We start from the raw sequence: 17,398 nt of genomic DNA on the forward strand, positions 1-17,398 counted from the left end.
GCCCTCTACCACTTGAGCTACACCCTCAACCCCAAAATTCTAATTTTTGTTTGAAAGCTCAGTTTTTACAATTACAACATATACTGTTGGTTGTTTTTCTTGGGGAAAAAAAACAATACAGGCTTAGTTCATTTTGGAGGAATACTCAAGGTTGTCACATACCGTCACATACTCAAGTTTGAAATAACCACAGTAGGTCTGCCAGTCATTCCTTCGAGTAAAAACTGTGTTGCATGAAGAAATCTACTAGTTCAGCTTGCAGCTGAATCAGAAAAGGCTCTTCCTCAAGACTGAGATTGTATGTCAATACGCAGCAAGACAGGACATTTACAGCACGCTCCAGCATCCCCTTCTTAGACTGTTTCCTTTCTACCCATTTCGTTCTTTGCGTTCCTGCCTCATTGCCTGCGAGCTCTTTGACTGTAGACCCCAGGTCCTTTTCTTTCTTGTTTTCTCACCGTTACTGAATGAAGAAATAGCCTATCTTCCCAAATAGACTGAAAGCACATAGAAAACAGAAACTCCATCTTATTCTTCTTTGACTCACCAGCACCTCACACAGGGTCTTGGGCGCAAGACAGCACAACTGTGGTTGTTTATGATAATGAAGTTTATTATGTACATTGTATCAGGCTGGCCAGTAATGAACTCAGCAATAATTACTCTTTATCATTTTCTTTCAATACCTATTATAGAGGAACAGCTTCGTAAGTTAGGTTTGCAGATTGGCAGGAAGAACCCCCCACCACCACTACCGCACACACACACTTATAGATTCCTGCTCAAGAAGGGGAACGGAATGGGAACGAGGTGGTCTCCCAGAGCAGGGCTGAATGTAGCACCTCGTGTGTGGTTTCTCCCTCCATGGGGTGTGTTGGTGACTCTGAGCTCTGCACAGGTTAATCAGAAGAAATCCACTATCCATTTAGTCTCAGCTTTAGATCACCACTCTGGAAAAATTATGCTCATAATCTATTCGCTTTGATTACAACGAATGTTCACAACCACTAGGACTGTCCAGTACTAGAAACTCACAGAGTCAACAAGGCTGTCCTCGACCTGGGGGAAAAGCAGAATCAGTGCCCACGCGTCACCAAAACATCCTCACGTCTCCAGCCTCCCAAGGTCCCTGAAAACCCACTTCCCCTCCAAGTCAACAAAAATATTTGCTTTTAGAATTAAACATGTAGGTGAAAAATTGATCATTTTTAGCTTGATGGAAGAGACTGAGATAGAGTTTAAATTCCACAAATACCAGGATAAGGAGAGTTGGCTCTTCTCCACTGGTCAGGACAGCAATCAAAGAATCAAGTTTCGGTTAACATTGCTTCTGAGCCCACAATCTCACGAGTTTTCCCTCTAGTTTGAAAATCACAGATTTAAACACAGTCCAGTTACAAGTGGCAAATTTTCATTACAATTAAGTTACATATTTATACATTGGTTATACTCAAAAGTGACTTCAGGACGATTATGAAGGCGCAGCAAACTCTCCTTAAAAAACAGCTACCGTGTGCTATCACATTCCTCTACTTCCAAGAAGAACGTATTGATATTGAATGCTGCTTTTTCTTTCTGAAAGACAATTCTCACCTTTTGTATTTTTTTTTTTTTATAACAGCCTTATTGAGATACATAATCCACATACCATAAAACCTACGCTGAGAAAGTGTACAGTTCAGTGGGGTTTAGCTTACTGACAGTTTTGTGACCATCGCCACTAATTTAGAATATTTTTTATCAATTTATAAAGAAATTATCTATTAGTAGTCACCTTCTATCCCCTCCACTCCCCCAGACCCTGGCAACCACCAATCTAATTTCTGTCTCAACGGATTTGTTAATTTGGGGTATTTTATATAAATGAGCTGATTCAACACATGGCCTTTCGTATCTGGTTTCTTTCACTTAGCGTAATGTTTCCAGGGTTTTTCCACACTGCGGTATGTTTCAAGACTTTAGTTCTTTTTCTATGGCTGAAAACTATTCCCTTATAGAGACAGACCATGTTTTGTTTATCCATTCATCAGCTGATGGACATTTAGGTGTTTCTACCTTTGACTATTGTGAAGAATGCTTCTGAGGACATTGTGTCTGAGGTTTTTTGGTGAACACACATCTTTTAATTCCTTTGGGATACATCTATGAGTAGGTCAAGGAACACTTTAAAGATTAAGTTAGTGCAGGAATGAGGATAAGTTTAAAGAATTTTTTTCACAGGTTTGTCAAGCCCCCAAGATAAAAGGGCCTTAGGAGAAGAAAATTAGTTCCTAAATAACAAGAGACTAAGTCAGAATAATAGATAATAATGGTCTAGAGAAATATTTATCTTCTCCTTGCTGTAGTGTAAGTAAATTTTAATTTTATGCAATTACCTGAAAACATTTAAAAACACTAAGAAAACAATTATAAATCTGTCTTCCTCTTTTAAGATATAAATTTTTAGGTTCTCTTAGAATAAAAGGTATCAGTGTTCAACAAGGAAGCTTTTTGGTTCAGTGAATTATGATTTCAGTACTAAACCTGCTTCTCTGTATACACATCCCCAACTGTTTAATTTAAAGATTCTAAACTGTATTTCAAAGATCCTAAGTCACCGAAAATGAAAAGTATTACATGCTCTATGGTATTTTAAGAATAGAGATACACTTCATAAATGTGAAAGGGTCTCTTCTTGAAATAAGAGGCCAGAATCTTGAGTGCTGGCAGACAACTTACTACTTTCATCTGACTATAAAAGAATGAATGCCATTTGAGAAAATTATAGTCAAAAATAATTTCTATATTCTTAATGTAAAGACAGCATATTGAGAGTTAAAATAACCAGGTGGGCCTTCAGTATGAAAAAGAAATGGCCAAATTCTTTGAGTTTTTCTACCTTTCAACTCAGACGCACAGTAAACCACAGACTTGAGCATTCCCTGCAGGTTGGACATTTCTATAGTCTAGTTGAATCTATTTTCAGTATCCATTTGATAATTTTCCCAAGTTTCAAAGAATCAAAGTAGTAAATGAAATGGCAAAGCTCACATCCAGGGTACTAGAAAAAATAACTGCCATTATATGATGGCTGTTATTTCTTCCAGCCTGCTTCTCCTTGAAGAATTACTTCAGCAGGAATGAACGAAGCACGCTTTCCCACCAGTTACGTCATTTGCCTGGTTACACCTGCACAGCATTCTACTCAAAGACAGAATCTTTGGGAAAAAGGCCAAAGTTTTGTGCAACCCATAGCTTTTACTTTTTATTACCGACACACGAAGTACATGAAAAATATCAATTATTTCTCTTTAATTCTCTGGCAGCTTACTATTTCTAGATGCTTTAAATAGGAATGAAAAAGCAAAATAACATAGCAAATTCCATCCACTACACTGCAGGTTGACATTTCCATGTTTCATTTACAGAGAATCAATAGTAGAGTCATATCTATAAAAAGAAAGAAAATAATTATTGCTTAAGTGTTTCCTTAGTTCCTGCATTATTTTTCCATACGGGAAGAGTAAATATGAGCCATATATTATCTCAGAGAAGAGTTACTTTTTTCTTTTCATAAACTTTTGTGCTTCTTTCAAAAGCTCTTCCATGTCTTCCTTCTCCAGGTCTTCCTTTCCTGGCTCCCAGTCGGAATCTTCATCTGTTGGCTCGTATTCCTCTTCCTCATCATCTAGAAAACTGTCATCCAGGGGGTACTCACTGGGTTGCCCAACGTTATCGTCTTCATCTGAAATGCTTCTCACTGAAACACAGGTGTCCAGTACACAGACCATCAAGCCCCACTCAACCCAGGATCAGAAACACCTAACTGTAAATTATCTTTCTCCGCCAAGAAGAACTAATTGTACTTAATACATAGCTAACCACTACAAATTTCTAGAAAGGGGGCTAAAATTATCATCTGCCAAAATTCTAACCTTTTTTTTTTTTTAAAACATTTGCTTAATCCTAACTGTTCCTACCACGAGGCTCCCGGGACTAAAAGGTCCTCTGAGATTCATAATAATGGCTCTTTAATAATATCACAATCATATTCTTCCCAAGGGGCAGGATGTATTTCTGTCCCAGTTCTTCACCGTCCCTCCTTGTGATGTGATCCTTGTTACCTACCCCACTGATACTAGACTTGGCCAAAGAAAAGTGAGTGGAAGTAGTGAGTGCTACTTCCACGGAGATGCTTAAAGAGCCTTTCTGTGGTTCTACTCCTGCCACTTCCCCTCCGCCACGAGAACAGCGTGTCCCAGATGGAGCTGCTCCTCTAGCCTGGATTTCAGGATGAGGAAACACATGGGGCAGGGCCACAGCCACATGCGTGTAACATGAAGGAGAAATACATCCATTTCTTGTAAAGCGCTAAAATTTGGGTATTGTTTGTTATTGCAGCAAACCTAACACAATCAGACTGACACATCAGGGTTGTGATCAAATGAGGAGATACTGGTTTACATACTTTGGGAAGTTTTATAGCTCTTACAGTTCATGCTTCAATAAGACGAGGATTACTATGATAACAGCCATTAGAATTTATGGATTTCTAAGTAATATTATAATACTAGAATTCTGTTGCAAAATTCATGTCTTCCTTCATCCCACTCTCTTTTATTTTCTTTCCACAGCGAGCAACAGAGATGGTTTAAAATAAGGCCAAGAGAGACTCAAGGATGATGTGGGGCATTTGTTAACAAGGAGGAAGATTCTATCTGGAAATCTTCTGAGTGGCAGAGGACAACCCCTATGATGAACAGCAAATTATGGGTTAAAAATGTCTGTAATTTTTGTATATACTTTAGCTAACTTCTTTCTAAAATGTTCATATGTAATGGATAGGTATGATTTAGATGACAGTCCAGAAATGTGATGTGAAAAAAATGAGAATGATGACAAAGGAAGTAATTTATCCGTCCTCTTACCTCCCACAGCCCAGACATTTATATTTTCGTTAATATCACTACTCATTCCAAGAGCATTTGAGTAGCTCGTTAACAGTAATAATGAGATAATTAAAAATACAAATAAAAGCAGAAAGTAACAAAAAGAGCAGCACACAACCCCAATTTTTAACAGAATTAGTATAAACCAAGCATCAGATTTCTCCCTGAGTTTCTTGGAGGCCAAGACTAAAAAGGCTGAGTAGTAATTTGCACAATTCTCATTAGCATAAGCAGCATACCAGTTCCTAAAGGGAAGCTTGGCACTGTATTTACTTGGATACATGTCTCATCTCCTGTATCTTGAGGGCATGGTTTACGTCCAGTTAATCTCGATTCCCCATATAACTTTTATGATAGAATACATTTAAAAATCATTTAGAGGACAGTTTGCTGACGGAGAAGGGAACGAGCAGGAAAGAACATCAGGATTTCTGTTCCCGTCCATTTTGCTCTTGGAAGTGTCTCACATATACAGCCAATGGCATCTCAATAGAGCTTCCTTTCAGATTCAGAAATTATCTTAGCACATTTATAAGAAATGCATATATATATATAAAGCTGAAGCAACTACAGGTTCTCCTACTCTGTTCCTTCTCCATCTCCTTTGCTGAATCTTTCTCATCCTCCTAACCTCTAAATTTCGGACTGCCCAAATTTCAGGCTGGGACCTCTTCTCTAATATATTCCTTCGATGAGTCCATCTAGTCTTATATCCTAAATTCCCAAATTTGTATCATACGCTCTGACCATTGCCTAAATTTCACACTCACTGTATTTTACTGTCTGTATATTATCTCTGCTTGGATGACTGACAGGCATCTGAAGCGTAACATTCCTGTAACACCGTTCTTGAGGTGCTTCACCCAGATCTGGTCATTGTCTCATGAATATATGACTCCTCTAGCCTTCCAAGCTTCTAGTTGTTTTGGCAAGAAACCTTGGAGTCATCCTTGAACATCCCCCACTGGAAACCTATTATTTAATATGTCAAGAGGTCCTACTGGCTCCACCATCAACATATAGCCACCACGTCTCACCACATCCACTCCAGTAACCCTAGTCCCAGCCCCATCGTCTTCTTCCTGGTCTATTCTAGTATCTTCCTAACTGGGTTCCCTGCTTCCACTCTTTGTCCGTCCTACACAAAGAAGCCAGAAAACTTTCCAATAGCTTTTCGTCTCCGTCTGATTAAGATCTGGAGGCCTTCCTTGTAGCTCTTGGCCTCTAAGACCCTACACAGCCGGCTCACTGCTAGCTCTTCTGACCTCATCTGCCACTCTTCACTTCCACTGTTCCACTTCTACCCTCTCTTTGCTGCTCCTTGAGTAGTCCAAGCAGGGTCATCTCCAGGGCTTTAGGAGCACCATTCCCACCGGCTGGTATGCTCTTCCCTCACAGACTCACCAGGCTTGCTCTCTCCTTCAGCCTTCTGCTCTAATGTCAAATTATCAGAGTCCTTCCTTTACTGTCCTAGCTGGAATGGCACCAGCCTCCCACCCCCCAGACACACCCTCGCCATGCTATCCTCCCACACAGCTTTATTTTCCTTCTTAGCAGTCATCACTGCATGACATCATACAGTTGTTAACATGTGCACCGTCCATCTTTGTGAAATTCTACAAGAGCAGGGTTTTGTTTCTATTGTAGCCTCAGCTCCCACAACAGTGCCTAACACACATACAGCAATTAACATACATATATTTGTTGAAGATATGAATGGACGAACAAATGAACCAGTTGCAAATCAACTGCTGAACACCTTTAGTTTACAGAAACCCTTCTAATTATAACCTACACTTTTAACGACTAGCCTGCCTGTTAATGCGATGAGTTACATTAAAGACTTTTATGTAAACCCTGCTAACTGAAGGCACTTTAAGCCTTAATGAAGCCTGCAAATCCTTAGCAATTTATTGAGCAGGCTTATTTGTTGAAGCAATAAGGACATGTTAGTCAGAAGAATTCCATTTGTTTCCTTAAAAATTTGTTTTTATCTATCAAATCATCATTACATTTGATGCTTACATAAGCATCCCATTCATGTTCTTTTAATAGGAGGTTCAGATTCTGAAAAAAAAACCCTACATAACAATGGAGCTGGTGGTCAAATTTCATCCCCTTGACTTCACATGAACGGGTACCACGTGCTTTAAGTGAAAGCATCTGAAAAGCCAAAGTTGTGACAAGGGCGAAGTCAGCGCTCGAACCCAGCACTATGTCCCTTGTTAGTGGCGCAACGTTCACATTTCCTAACAGGATTTTAAATGCTGACATGTGATTATCTCTGTGGAATCAATTAAATAGACTCTCTTGTTGCAAATGTAAGTAGTGACTTAAAATATTCCACATTACAAATGCCATCTAGATGGGAGTTCCTATTTTTTTTTTTTTTTTTAAGTCCTGAAGGTATTTTTAGAGAAATAACAGTGTATGAAACTGGGCCACAGAGATAATGAAACTTTACTTACTTGGAAAGTGCTCTGAATCAGCGTACTTGTTGATCTGAATTAGTACATGATTTCCTGAATTGTGGGAATAATTTCCGGAAGCAGGGTTCTGAAATAAATATGACTAGCACCTAACCTAGGAATAAAACGTCTGTCTTTGCCATAACAATTAGTAAGCTTTTACGCAAAAGGGATTCACAGAAAGCAAGAAAAAAACACCCATGTATGTATTCTCCGGACAAGCTGAAGCATGGTATCTGAATATCTGGATTTAAAGTGATGAAACCAGTAAAGTTCACGTAAACCTTGCTATAAATAATACTGTTTTGTTATACAAAAATTTCAAAGAAAGCCTCTCAGACAAGGGAGCTTGTTAGCTAGAGAACCAGGCGGCTCAGATACGAGGAGCCACGTAATAGAAGACCCCGAGCCAAGAGCCCAGTGCTGGAGAGAACGCCACGGTTAGGGAAAAGCTCACAGGGGCACAAAAATCATAACGGGAGGTGAAGTAGCAGTTGTTTAATTTTTCAGTCAATAGCAAAAGATAAAATTCTTGTAGTTTTATTGGAAGTTGTGACTTCCAACAGATTTCCACAGAATTAAAACGTTTAAAAGCCAGTTTTGAAAAAAAGTAAGTCTATACCTACACATAGCATTTTCTTATACTGCGACTAGCTCATTGGAAACATAATTGTTAAACTTCAATTTTTTAAAAAAATAAATGTAATTGTTGAGCATGTCTGAGAAATGAGAAGTGAGCTTGTTTCTTCCAAATCAAGGTGTGCTTGGAAGGAACGCTTTTTTCCCCTCTGTCTTCACCTAGGTTTCTTTTAAGTTTCTAGCTGCTATTTACTGCTGTTTTTATGGGGTGTTCCATCCCCTCGCCCAACAAGAAGTCTCTTTAAAAAATAGCATGGTTTGAGGAAAAGAGATAGACCAGGAGGGCAGAAGTATAAAGATCTGTGTTATAAACAAGCCATGACAATGAACTAGGCACTTAATGGAATTTGTCTTTTTATCTGTGAATCCAAGGATGCTGATTAAATGACCTCAAAGATCTTTTCTGACTCCAAAATCCTAATTCGATGGCCAAAGCAGGAATCATCATTTTCTCTACACATCCGTAAAGTAATATGAAATGAAGGGACAGATTGACAACTTGACTACTTGAAAGCAGCACAAGAGAAAAAAGCTGTCACTTATTTTTAAAAACTGACAGATAACCTATACCCATCATTCCCATAACAATGAAAGAAACAACCTTTCGAAAAAGCAACAAACTCTTTAACAAGTTTGAAGGAACATGCTATTAACTATCGGCATTAGGACGTGCTGATTTCTGACTTTTCTATTTACGCAGAGGAATCTGTGATATCAGAATGACAACTCTGAAATTTGTATCTAACATTTCCTTGACAATTTAGAATGTCACTGCCAATTCTCATCCCCAGAACCAAGTCTGTGGAGCTAATGAAGGGTATACTGTGTCACAAGCAGGCTGGAAGACTTTTACTTGAAAAAAAAAATGTTTCCAAATTGCTGATTTTCTCCAAATAGTTTTCTGGTAACAGGATCTAAGAAAACAGATGCCTCACAGCAGACTTACAGTTTAACATCGGTAATTCTTCAGGTTTTACTTTCCTTTCTCCTCCAGTAAACCTTAGGACTAATTAGGATGTCAATTTTCATTTAAGTGAAAAAAAAAAAACACTTTAGCCCCAAATTTCTAAAGATAAAAACTTAAAACATATTACAAGAATAAACATTTTTTAATGCCTCATTTTACTACTAAACACTCATCTTTCTAATGTACCAAGCTACTATTTGGGTATTCACATTTTAACTCTGGGAAAGCAGTTTGTGCAGGTCTGATTCACTTTTTTATACATGAAATCTTTTTTTCTTTTTAAAAACACCATTGTGTTAGCCTTTTTCATGTTCCAAAATCTCTCCGCTTTCCCCACACTTAAATTTCATTTAAGTACCACTAACCTTCCTTAATAGATTTCTTTCTAGATCTTTTGGCTTCTACTTCTGAAAAAAAAAAGTATACATAAGCACATGTATGCATACAATTGCAGAACTAGAGAAATATTAAAACAGCTATCCGTAGAGCATTCTGAATTTTCATCCACGAGTGGTACTGACCACCTAAAATCATGGATATCACATAATAATAAAAGTCAGAAAGAATGATCCAATAATCAGGTGATAACATGCTGATGACAGCTTCTTTCAAATGCTGTCAACAGGTAAGGCAGCTAAGGAAGTACAAAATACAATTGTCCTGGCATTGGTCACTTTTGTGTTCAGTATTTTGTGTCAATGCTGCAGCACTCTGAAAAAAGTGTGGAAAGTTAGTGAAATTTTAAACCAATTAGATATGCAAGAAACTTAACAGATGACAGCAGTCAAACCTACAAAAATTGGAATACACTGCACACACTGCTACATGTGTGGAAGAACTTTCTTTATACAGTCAAGTGTTTCAGGAATGCTACAAATCAGAAGTGGAATAATAAGTTTAATGTAGATGTTTTATATTGTAACATTCTACAGTATTTGGTACTGTATATGGGTCTATATTAACTTTTATTGTTTCATTATGTAGTTATGACACCCCCACCTCAAATTTAACATGTTTAAACTTTAAAAACCCCATAACTACCTGGTTCTTCCTCCTGATCTCTATTACCATCTCCAGTCTCCTGATAATTTATACCATAATTCTGAGCCATTCCTAGTTCCTCTACCGTATCCCATCCCCCACACCACAGCCAATCAATTGGCAAATCCTGTGGAGTCTTCCATCAAAATCTCTCGTGTAACCAGTCCTTCCTTTCCATTCTCATGGTGGCCTCATTCTGGTCCTTTATTCAACTGCCTCACTAGTCTCCTCTCTATTTCAGACTGCACAACATCACCAGTTTCATTTTGGTAAAATACCTGCTCACCATTATATCGCTATTTGTCCACGTACGTACAACACTGGACTAGCTTTCAAGAGCTTCTATGATCTGACCTCAATACATCCTTCTCTAGTACCATTCACAGTAACTACAGAGATTCTCCCTGTCAGTTAAACTGATCCACCTGCTAACTCCAAACACAACTTACTATTTCCTCAATGGCCTTGACTGCCCTGTTACTCACTTTGTCTGGGATGTTCTACACCCACTCCCCCAGAGCTAAGAAACAAAGACGACTGAAATCCTACCACCTTAAAGACCAGTTTAATTTAAGATTCCCCCATCAAGTCTACCCTGAAAAACCCCAGCAGAGAGTGCTCCTTCCCTTTCCACCAAGATTTTAGAGCATCTCACCACAAGCATGTAGAGCCGGGGCTGGCTCTTCTGTTACATCTGTAACTTTGCTCACATGCAAGACATATAATAAATGAATAAATGAGTGTATCAGTAAATGGATCGTTACATAAATGAGATTAAGATCTTGGGTAATGTTGAACTTTCAGGATTTGGGAAATAAGAAAAACAAGTATGTTAGAATTCTGTGTCAGGTATCTCCAAATTAAGAAATATAATGAGACCTCAACATTTAATATTTGAAATACTCCAGACACTTTAATTTGTAGGTTTTAGAGTAGGGAAAGCTACTGTGTCTATATTACATTATTCTTGAAAGTACATTAAAAATATAAGGTTAGACTGTTACTTTAAAATATCATATATTTTTTTTCAAAAATTGTCTTTCCAATGAAATAAAAAGCTTTTCTTAAAAACATTGTTTTAAAAATATGCCCTTTATCCAGAAAATACTTCAGTGATAATTCAAAGACTTTTCAAAGGAAATTCAGATACTTTAAAATTAACTATGCCATATGATGTATATCGATGGTTTTTGGGAAAAATGGTTCCTAGTTCTGTAAAGATATACAAATATATCAAAGGATCTTTCATAAAACAATGCTAGAATTTGTCAATAAAATCAAGTTTAATATAATACATTAAGTTACTGTTTGAAATAAAGATCATTTAACAACCATAAATGCTATAGCTTTAGATACAGCCTTAGTAAAGAAAGTATTACATTTAACCTCCATACCATCTTAGCTCAGATAAAATGATTATATTCGTGTCTGGAGTATTAAAGCACTGGAGTGTGTTTCAATAAGAAATAGCAAATGTCCCTTATGGTGACACTGATTGTTTTTATCACTTGGTTATGAGTTGGCTGTGTTTATACACATACAAGGCCTGTGGGCATAGCCTGGATCAGTACGTATTTATCCTCTCACTCTGTGGGCAGACATACTGGGTGCTGAATTGGCCTCTACACTATAAATGACATGAAGAAGCCAGGATTTGTTAAAGGGAAAAAATATCAGCATTTAGAAGCAGGGGAATACAAGGTAAAACAGACTGATGTAAACTGGACTGATGGACATTCAATAATTGCTCCTCTGGTGTCTTAACACCCCTTCTCCATCCTGCAAAACTTTAGTTTCTATTAGGGATCCCTGTGGTTCTGAAGAAAGTGACTGTACCCTGCTTCCAAGGGTGGTACAAACTAATCAGTGGTCATAGTGATTCATCAAGAATAAGAATGTGATCTAAACCAGCTTTTTTTTTTTTTAAGTGAATTTCATGATATTTCCTGGGAATAGTGAGTCAAAATTTGCTGCCCTCTCTTTCTCTCTCTTTAGATGTAAACACAGGTGCTTATCACCCCAACTGAATAAGGATGCGTATAGTCCCTTCGTGGGGAGAGGAGCAAGTCTTAGGATAAAAGTCACCCCTCTAAAGACAGAATGATGGGAAGGACATTGGGTTGTTGGTGAAATTGATGACATTATTAATGAACCAAAGCAATAAATCTTGTCTAAATCTAGTCCGACTTCTGGACTTTTCAGTTATAGAAGTCAATAAAGCCTCTGTATCACTTAGGCCAGTTTGAGATTTTGTTTTAAGGTACGTGCAAACCAAAGAATCATAACAGATGCAAAGGCAAACATACATCGTTAGACAATGATTGCAGTAAACATGCATATACAAATTAACCATTTTTTTAAATTGAAGAAAATCATTAAAATCAGCAGTTCAACAAATCCACAGAAGCACAGAGAAAAAAAAATCACAATAACTGCAAACTGTATCTAGGTTTAACAGGAGAATCATTTAAAGGTTCCATTCTGGGTTTCCTGAAGTAAAATTTCTTACCTGGAAGTGTACTATGTCTATATTCTATCTTGTGCTGGGGATTCTTCCTAAAAAAAAAAAGAAAAAAGAAAAAAAGAAAGAAAGGAAATATAAGGTCTAGTTTGACAATCACTAAAAATGAATAAGGCTATTTAAATTAAACTATAGTACTCACTAATCTACAAATAAAATTAACAATAAGCCTCTTATTGAAAAGCATTTACTTTGTTACTGTTGTTGTTAACCATAGTCACCACGCTGTACAAAGCATCAGCTTTTTAATTACAACATTTATTGGGTGCCAACTCCAGGCCAGGCATATTTCTAGATGCAAAGACAGAGTGGTGAACCGGACAAAATTCTTCCCTCATGACTTACATTCTACAGAAAGGCAGTATGACACAAATCTAACATACTGTATTTCTAAAATGTCAATGTCATATGTCACATACATAAAATACAATGTGCATTAGTATATAAAATACATAACACAAAATAGCAAGTGTGTGTGTGTGTGTAATGCCTAAAGGATATTTTTTAAGGCTCTTCTTGAATCCAAAGACAAAAGCACATGTCATGTCTCTCCAAAGATTATCAACCAATTATTAGGAGAAAACAGGTCAGTTTGCATTGAGAAAGTTATATAACATACAGCAAAGTCAGACAGACACTACTGTTTGAATCTACTTTTGATTATATGCACTGATGACCCCACCTACTATTTTATTAAACAAATATTTGGGTACACTGTATATACAAGACATTCTCTAGATAATGCAAAACTACCCAGGCAGCAAAACCCCAAAGCTCTAACTGGTTGATCATGATCCACTTGGTGGGTACCTTTCTCTTAGGGGAATGACAAAGGAGAGCTGGGGAATGTCGACAATAGATAAGCGCCACGGTGTACGGTTCATATGAAGCTGTTGTGAGGATAACAAAATGCACAGTAAGTCCTTAGTCTAAGGGTGCAGTAGGTGGTAAGTAATTAATGTTAGCCATTGACTCATCATCAGCGGTCCAAGAAACACGCAGGGGGTACTTATTACATGCCAGGCTCTGTGTCAGGTGTCAGCGACATTTCTTATTGGTTAAGATCTCTTCTTTTGGGGTAACTTTTCCCGCAATATGAGCAATAAACACCATATAAGAGTGCAAGCACACAGTTAACTGGGGTCATAAGTCAACAGTTTTTAAAAGTGGAAAAAAGATTCACCAAAAGATTGTGTGTTTGGGGTAATTAACCCAAATTGGAACTTTTGATGGAAAAGAAAGAAACTGGGCAGCTTAAATGTGATGAAGAGAGATGCAAATGATGCTTTGTGGGGAGATCTTCCCTTACTGAACACAGTGGCACAGGTTACTGACTTGTGTAATTCAGTCTTTATCAAAGTACAGTTAATACTGGACATCAGGGGAGGTGGAACAGAAAAATGAGGGACATTAATATCAAAGGTATTTTTCATCAGTAATCTGGAAAAAAATGCTAACTGTTTGAGATTACTTTCTGTAGTCTTTTTAAAATCTTTTTTTTTTTATTGTGGTAAAATACAGTGGTAACTTTTTATCCTGAAAAAATTTCAAACCACTGAAGAGTGGCAAGTTTAGTACACAAAAATCCCATACATCTTCATCAAGATTCTTCAAGTGCTAACACTCTACACATGTCCCCCTCTACCCACAATCATTTTTAAAGGCTTTTTCTCCTTCTTGTTAAGGCATGTTTGCTTCAGACACCAAGCAGTTCTGTCTTTTTCTGTTTTGCCCTTAACAGAGCAGGATTATTGGAAAGTTCAACATGGACTTAATCGTTTGCTACTAGAGCCTCCCTCAAATACTGCTTTAGAAACTTTCAAGTAACTAAACGTCAGGCCTGAAAAACAAGCACAGGAAGGGAACCAAGGGGGCTGACAGGGACAAGTACACTTGCGGACCAAATGCCGGTTAAAAGGCTGCTGGCATCAGTTATCGGGCTAGAAAGACTGAAAAGGAGATTCAGTTCTTTAAAAGGCCAAATGAAGGCACAGCATCAGAAAACAGGGCGGGGGTGGGGGTACCGGTTCCACCTTAAAGTTGCCGAAGGTAGTTCCCCAATCCCTGTTATCTTGGAACGCATGCCCTGGGGTGCTTACATACCCAATCTGCACAACCTAACCTCCCATACTACCGAGGAAAGGGCAAGTCATTTCAGAGTAAATGAATAGGGGAAAAGCCTTACACCGGTATATTCCAAAAAGAAGAGCAGAAATACGTCTTATGAAATTCTGTACTCAGAAAAGGAAGAGATTTCCAGCTCCACGTGCAGAGTGTCATCTGCCTTACAGGGCAAAAGTTGTTTCTTTGCGGTTCTGCTAATAGTTTCCATCCGTTTCTAAGAGAACTCGCTATTTTCATTAAAGACAGCTGCAAGCCTGCAGTGTAGACCAGAAGAAACCAGCTGAGTTGGTGCTTTTCCACGTTTAACTTAAGAGACGAAATTTCCAATTAATAATTAATGTCAGTAAAGATTTTGCTAGTTATTTCATTGAAAATGAAGAAGAAAATACCAGGACAGGTTTGAAAGTTTCCTGTTTTGGGGTATTTTCAAATATACTTTATTCTTTCTTGATACTATAACTCACAGACTACACAGGCATCAATAAGAAAATGAGCCAAAGCGGAAACAAAAATATATCATCAAAGGCAACAGCACATACTCACAGCAAAACCAGATTTTAGACATGTTTCTTTTACCCAGCATTTTAAATGTAAAAAAATTTAAGAAAATTAAGAACTCTGAATGCTAAATTCCTTAAATTTTCCTCTCCTTCAAGGCCCCCATAATCTCAGTCCTCACCTTTATTTGCAGCCCAATCCTTCATTTCTACTATGGAAAAATAGCTTTTGAGTCTTTGCCATTGATAGGTCCTTGCTCATAGCCTTTTTGCCAAGAATATTCTTCTAACTCTACGCTGCTTGTCTAAGTTTAAATCATACCTTCCTCAGGAAGGCAATTCTGGTAACTACTGAGAAATATGTCTGGAACATATTGTCTATATCTACCATTTGGTACTTACCACATAATTTCTTATACTATCACCTAAATGTCCAACACAAGTGTGTGTGTGTGTGTGTGTGTCTGTGTGTGTGTATTATTTCTGTCATCTGTCAAATGAGCTGCTGGAAGCCATGGATTTTTCTTATACTTTTTAATATCTTTTACAGCACTTATGCATATCTTTCACAAGGTGGCATTCAACTATATTTGTCATAAATTATCTATCTACAAGAATATAATCAACTTTTTTCCTACAAAAAAGTTTTTTAAATTAAGCTTTTACGTGAGTTTCCGAAACGATGAAATATTTTCTATTTCCCTATTTAACGGGAAAAAAAGACACTTGTTTTTTGCTACCTTTACTGTCATTTCTTAAGAAAATGGCTGTTGGAAAGAACTTGCAAGAATCATTCACAATACAAATCAAAATTTAAAATTCCCATTGGTTAGCGTACAAAAAAAAAGCAGTTTTTAATAATTTCTAGACTGGTGAGTTTTCTTAGTTTAATGTTAATATTTAATTTTTTTATTTTTAGTAAATTGTAATCCATGAATTCTGATGTTTTGAGAAGTCTGTCCTTTGAAAGGCAGTTTTCTTATTGGATATAAGCCAAATGCCCATTCTCATTAGGGTGAGAAGAATGTCAATGTGCTGAAATTGCTTTGCACTCACACCTATAAAGTTAATAAAGTACTCACTGAATCTTCTTACATAAACCTAAATACACAAAATACGTTAGAATTTCCTGCCATTAACAATTCATATTACTTCCCCAGGAAACAATGAAAATCTGACGATCATCTTAAGCGGACTCTCCTGCAGTCAGGTTCCTGAGATACTGACTACTCAGCATTACAGGCTACACTCAGCTCTAGTCAGTCACTCACCCTGGTCAACTAGGAACATAGTGAGTCCTTCACAGACGCTTAAGAGACAGAGGCCACTGCGACCTGGACCTGTTCTCACCTGGTTTGTTAAACTTTAGATCACCCACATTCTGCTGTGGAAGGCTTAGGTTTCAAGATCAGAAGAACTGAGTCTGAATTCAAACCATGCCCTCTACTGGTTAATGCAGGGCGCGTCCTATGGCCAAGCCTCCACTTCCTCATCTGTAAAGCAGGTGTAGTACTGCCTACCCCACACAGGGTTGTTCTAAGCATTAAGTGAAGTGATGTGTATAAACATTTGCAGCCCATTAAGCATTTTATAGGCGTCAGCTACTTTTATAGAAACAGAAATCAATTTTACTTCAAGATAGCCAACAATGACTAAAATCTCTACGTGCCGGTAAAAGTAACTGCCAATTAATACCAAGTAGCTGAATCTTTCCTTCAATAATACACACAGTTATTATAGCTGAATATTCCCCCAATCACACATCACATATTTACAGAATATTTTCTAACATTTGCCTATGCGTATCCCATTTTCAAAAATCAGTTATTTTGCAACAAGGCAAGAATGTCTTTTTCATATAACCCTGGGTTAAGGCGAAGTGGCAATCCTGTACAGATCTTTGGGGACATATGAACATCTGAAATAACTTTCAAGGACGATGTCAAATTCCATCCAGGACTTTTTCCTAAAAATGAATGGAAATACTTACTCAGAGTTCATTCACAAAGGATTTACATCAACCTTTTACACAAATGGTCATTTTCTGTAACTCAGCAGGCCTCAAAATCCTGTTTTGTTTTGTTTTTTTTTAAATCTTTGGGTTCTAAACAGAGGTATACATCCATAACCACATCAAATTTTTGTGAGCTGTTATATTTTAAAATATACAACTTCCGAAATACTTCTGATTTTAATGATATAGATCTATGAAT

The 17,398-nt window shown here is 37.5% G+C and overlaps 1 protein-coding gene across 3 annotated transcripts in view; it reads right to left on the bottom strand.

Annotated features, from left to right (window-relative positions):
• Positions 1 to 592: 592 nt before the first annotated feature.
• The window catches only part of APLF (aprataxin and PNKP like factor), a 68,420-nt gene continuing 51,614 nt past the window's right edge, over positions 593 to 17,398 (bottom strand). The window contains exons 9-11 of one of the 3 annotated variants that reach the window (XM_010979904.3): positions 12,553 to 12,599; positions 9,368 to 9,409; positions 593 to 3,739 (exon numbers count right to left, since the gene is read on the bottom strand). In XM_010979904.3, the coding sequence (XP_010978206.3) occupies positions 3,537 to 3,739; positions 9,368 to 9,409; positions 12,553 to 12,599 (292 nt within the window). In that variant the 3' untranslated portion in view covers positions 593 to 3,536. Of the gene's footprint in view, positions 3,740 to 9,367; positions 9,410 to 12,552; positions 12,600 to 14,749; positions 17,152 to 17,398 lie in introns of all 3 variants that reach the window. The other 2 variants (XR_010384166.1, XM_031467176.2) reach the window with 2 other exon arrangements.

The sequence above is a fragment of the Camelus dromedarius genome, chromosome 15 (genome assembly GCF_036321535.1).
Source record: "Camelus dromedarius isolate mCamDro1 chromosome 15, mCamDro1.pat, whole genome shotgun sequence".
Lineage (NCBI taxonomy): Eukaryota > Metazoa > Chordata > Mammalia > Artiodactyla > Camelidae > Camelus > Camelus dromedarius.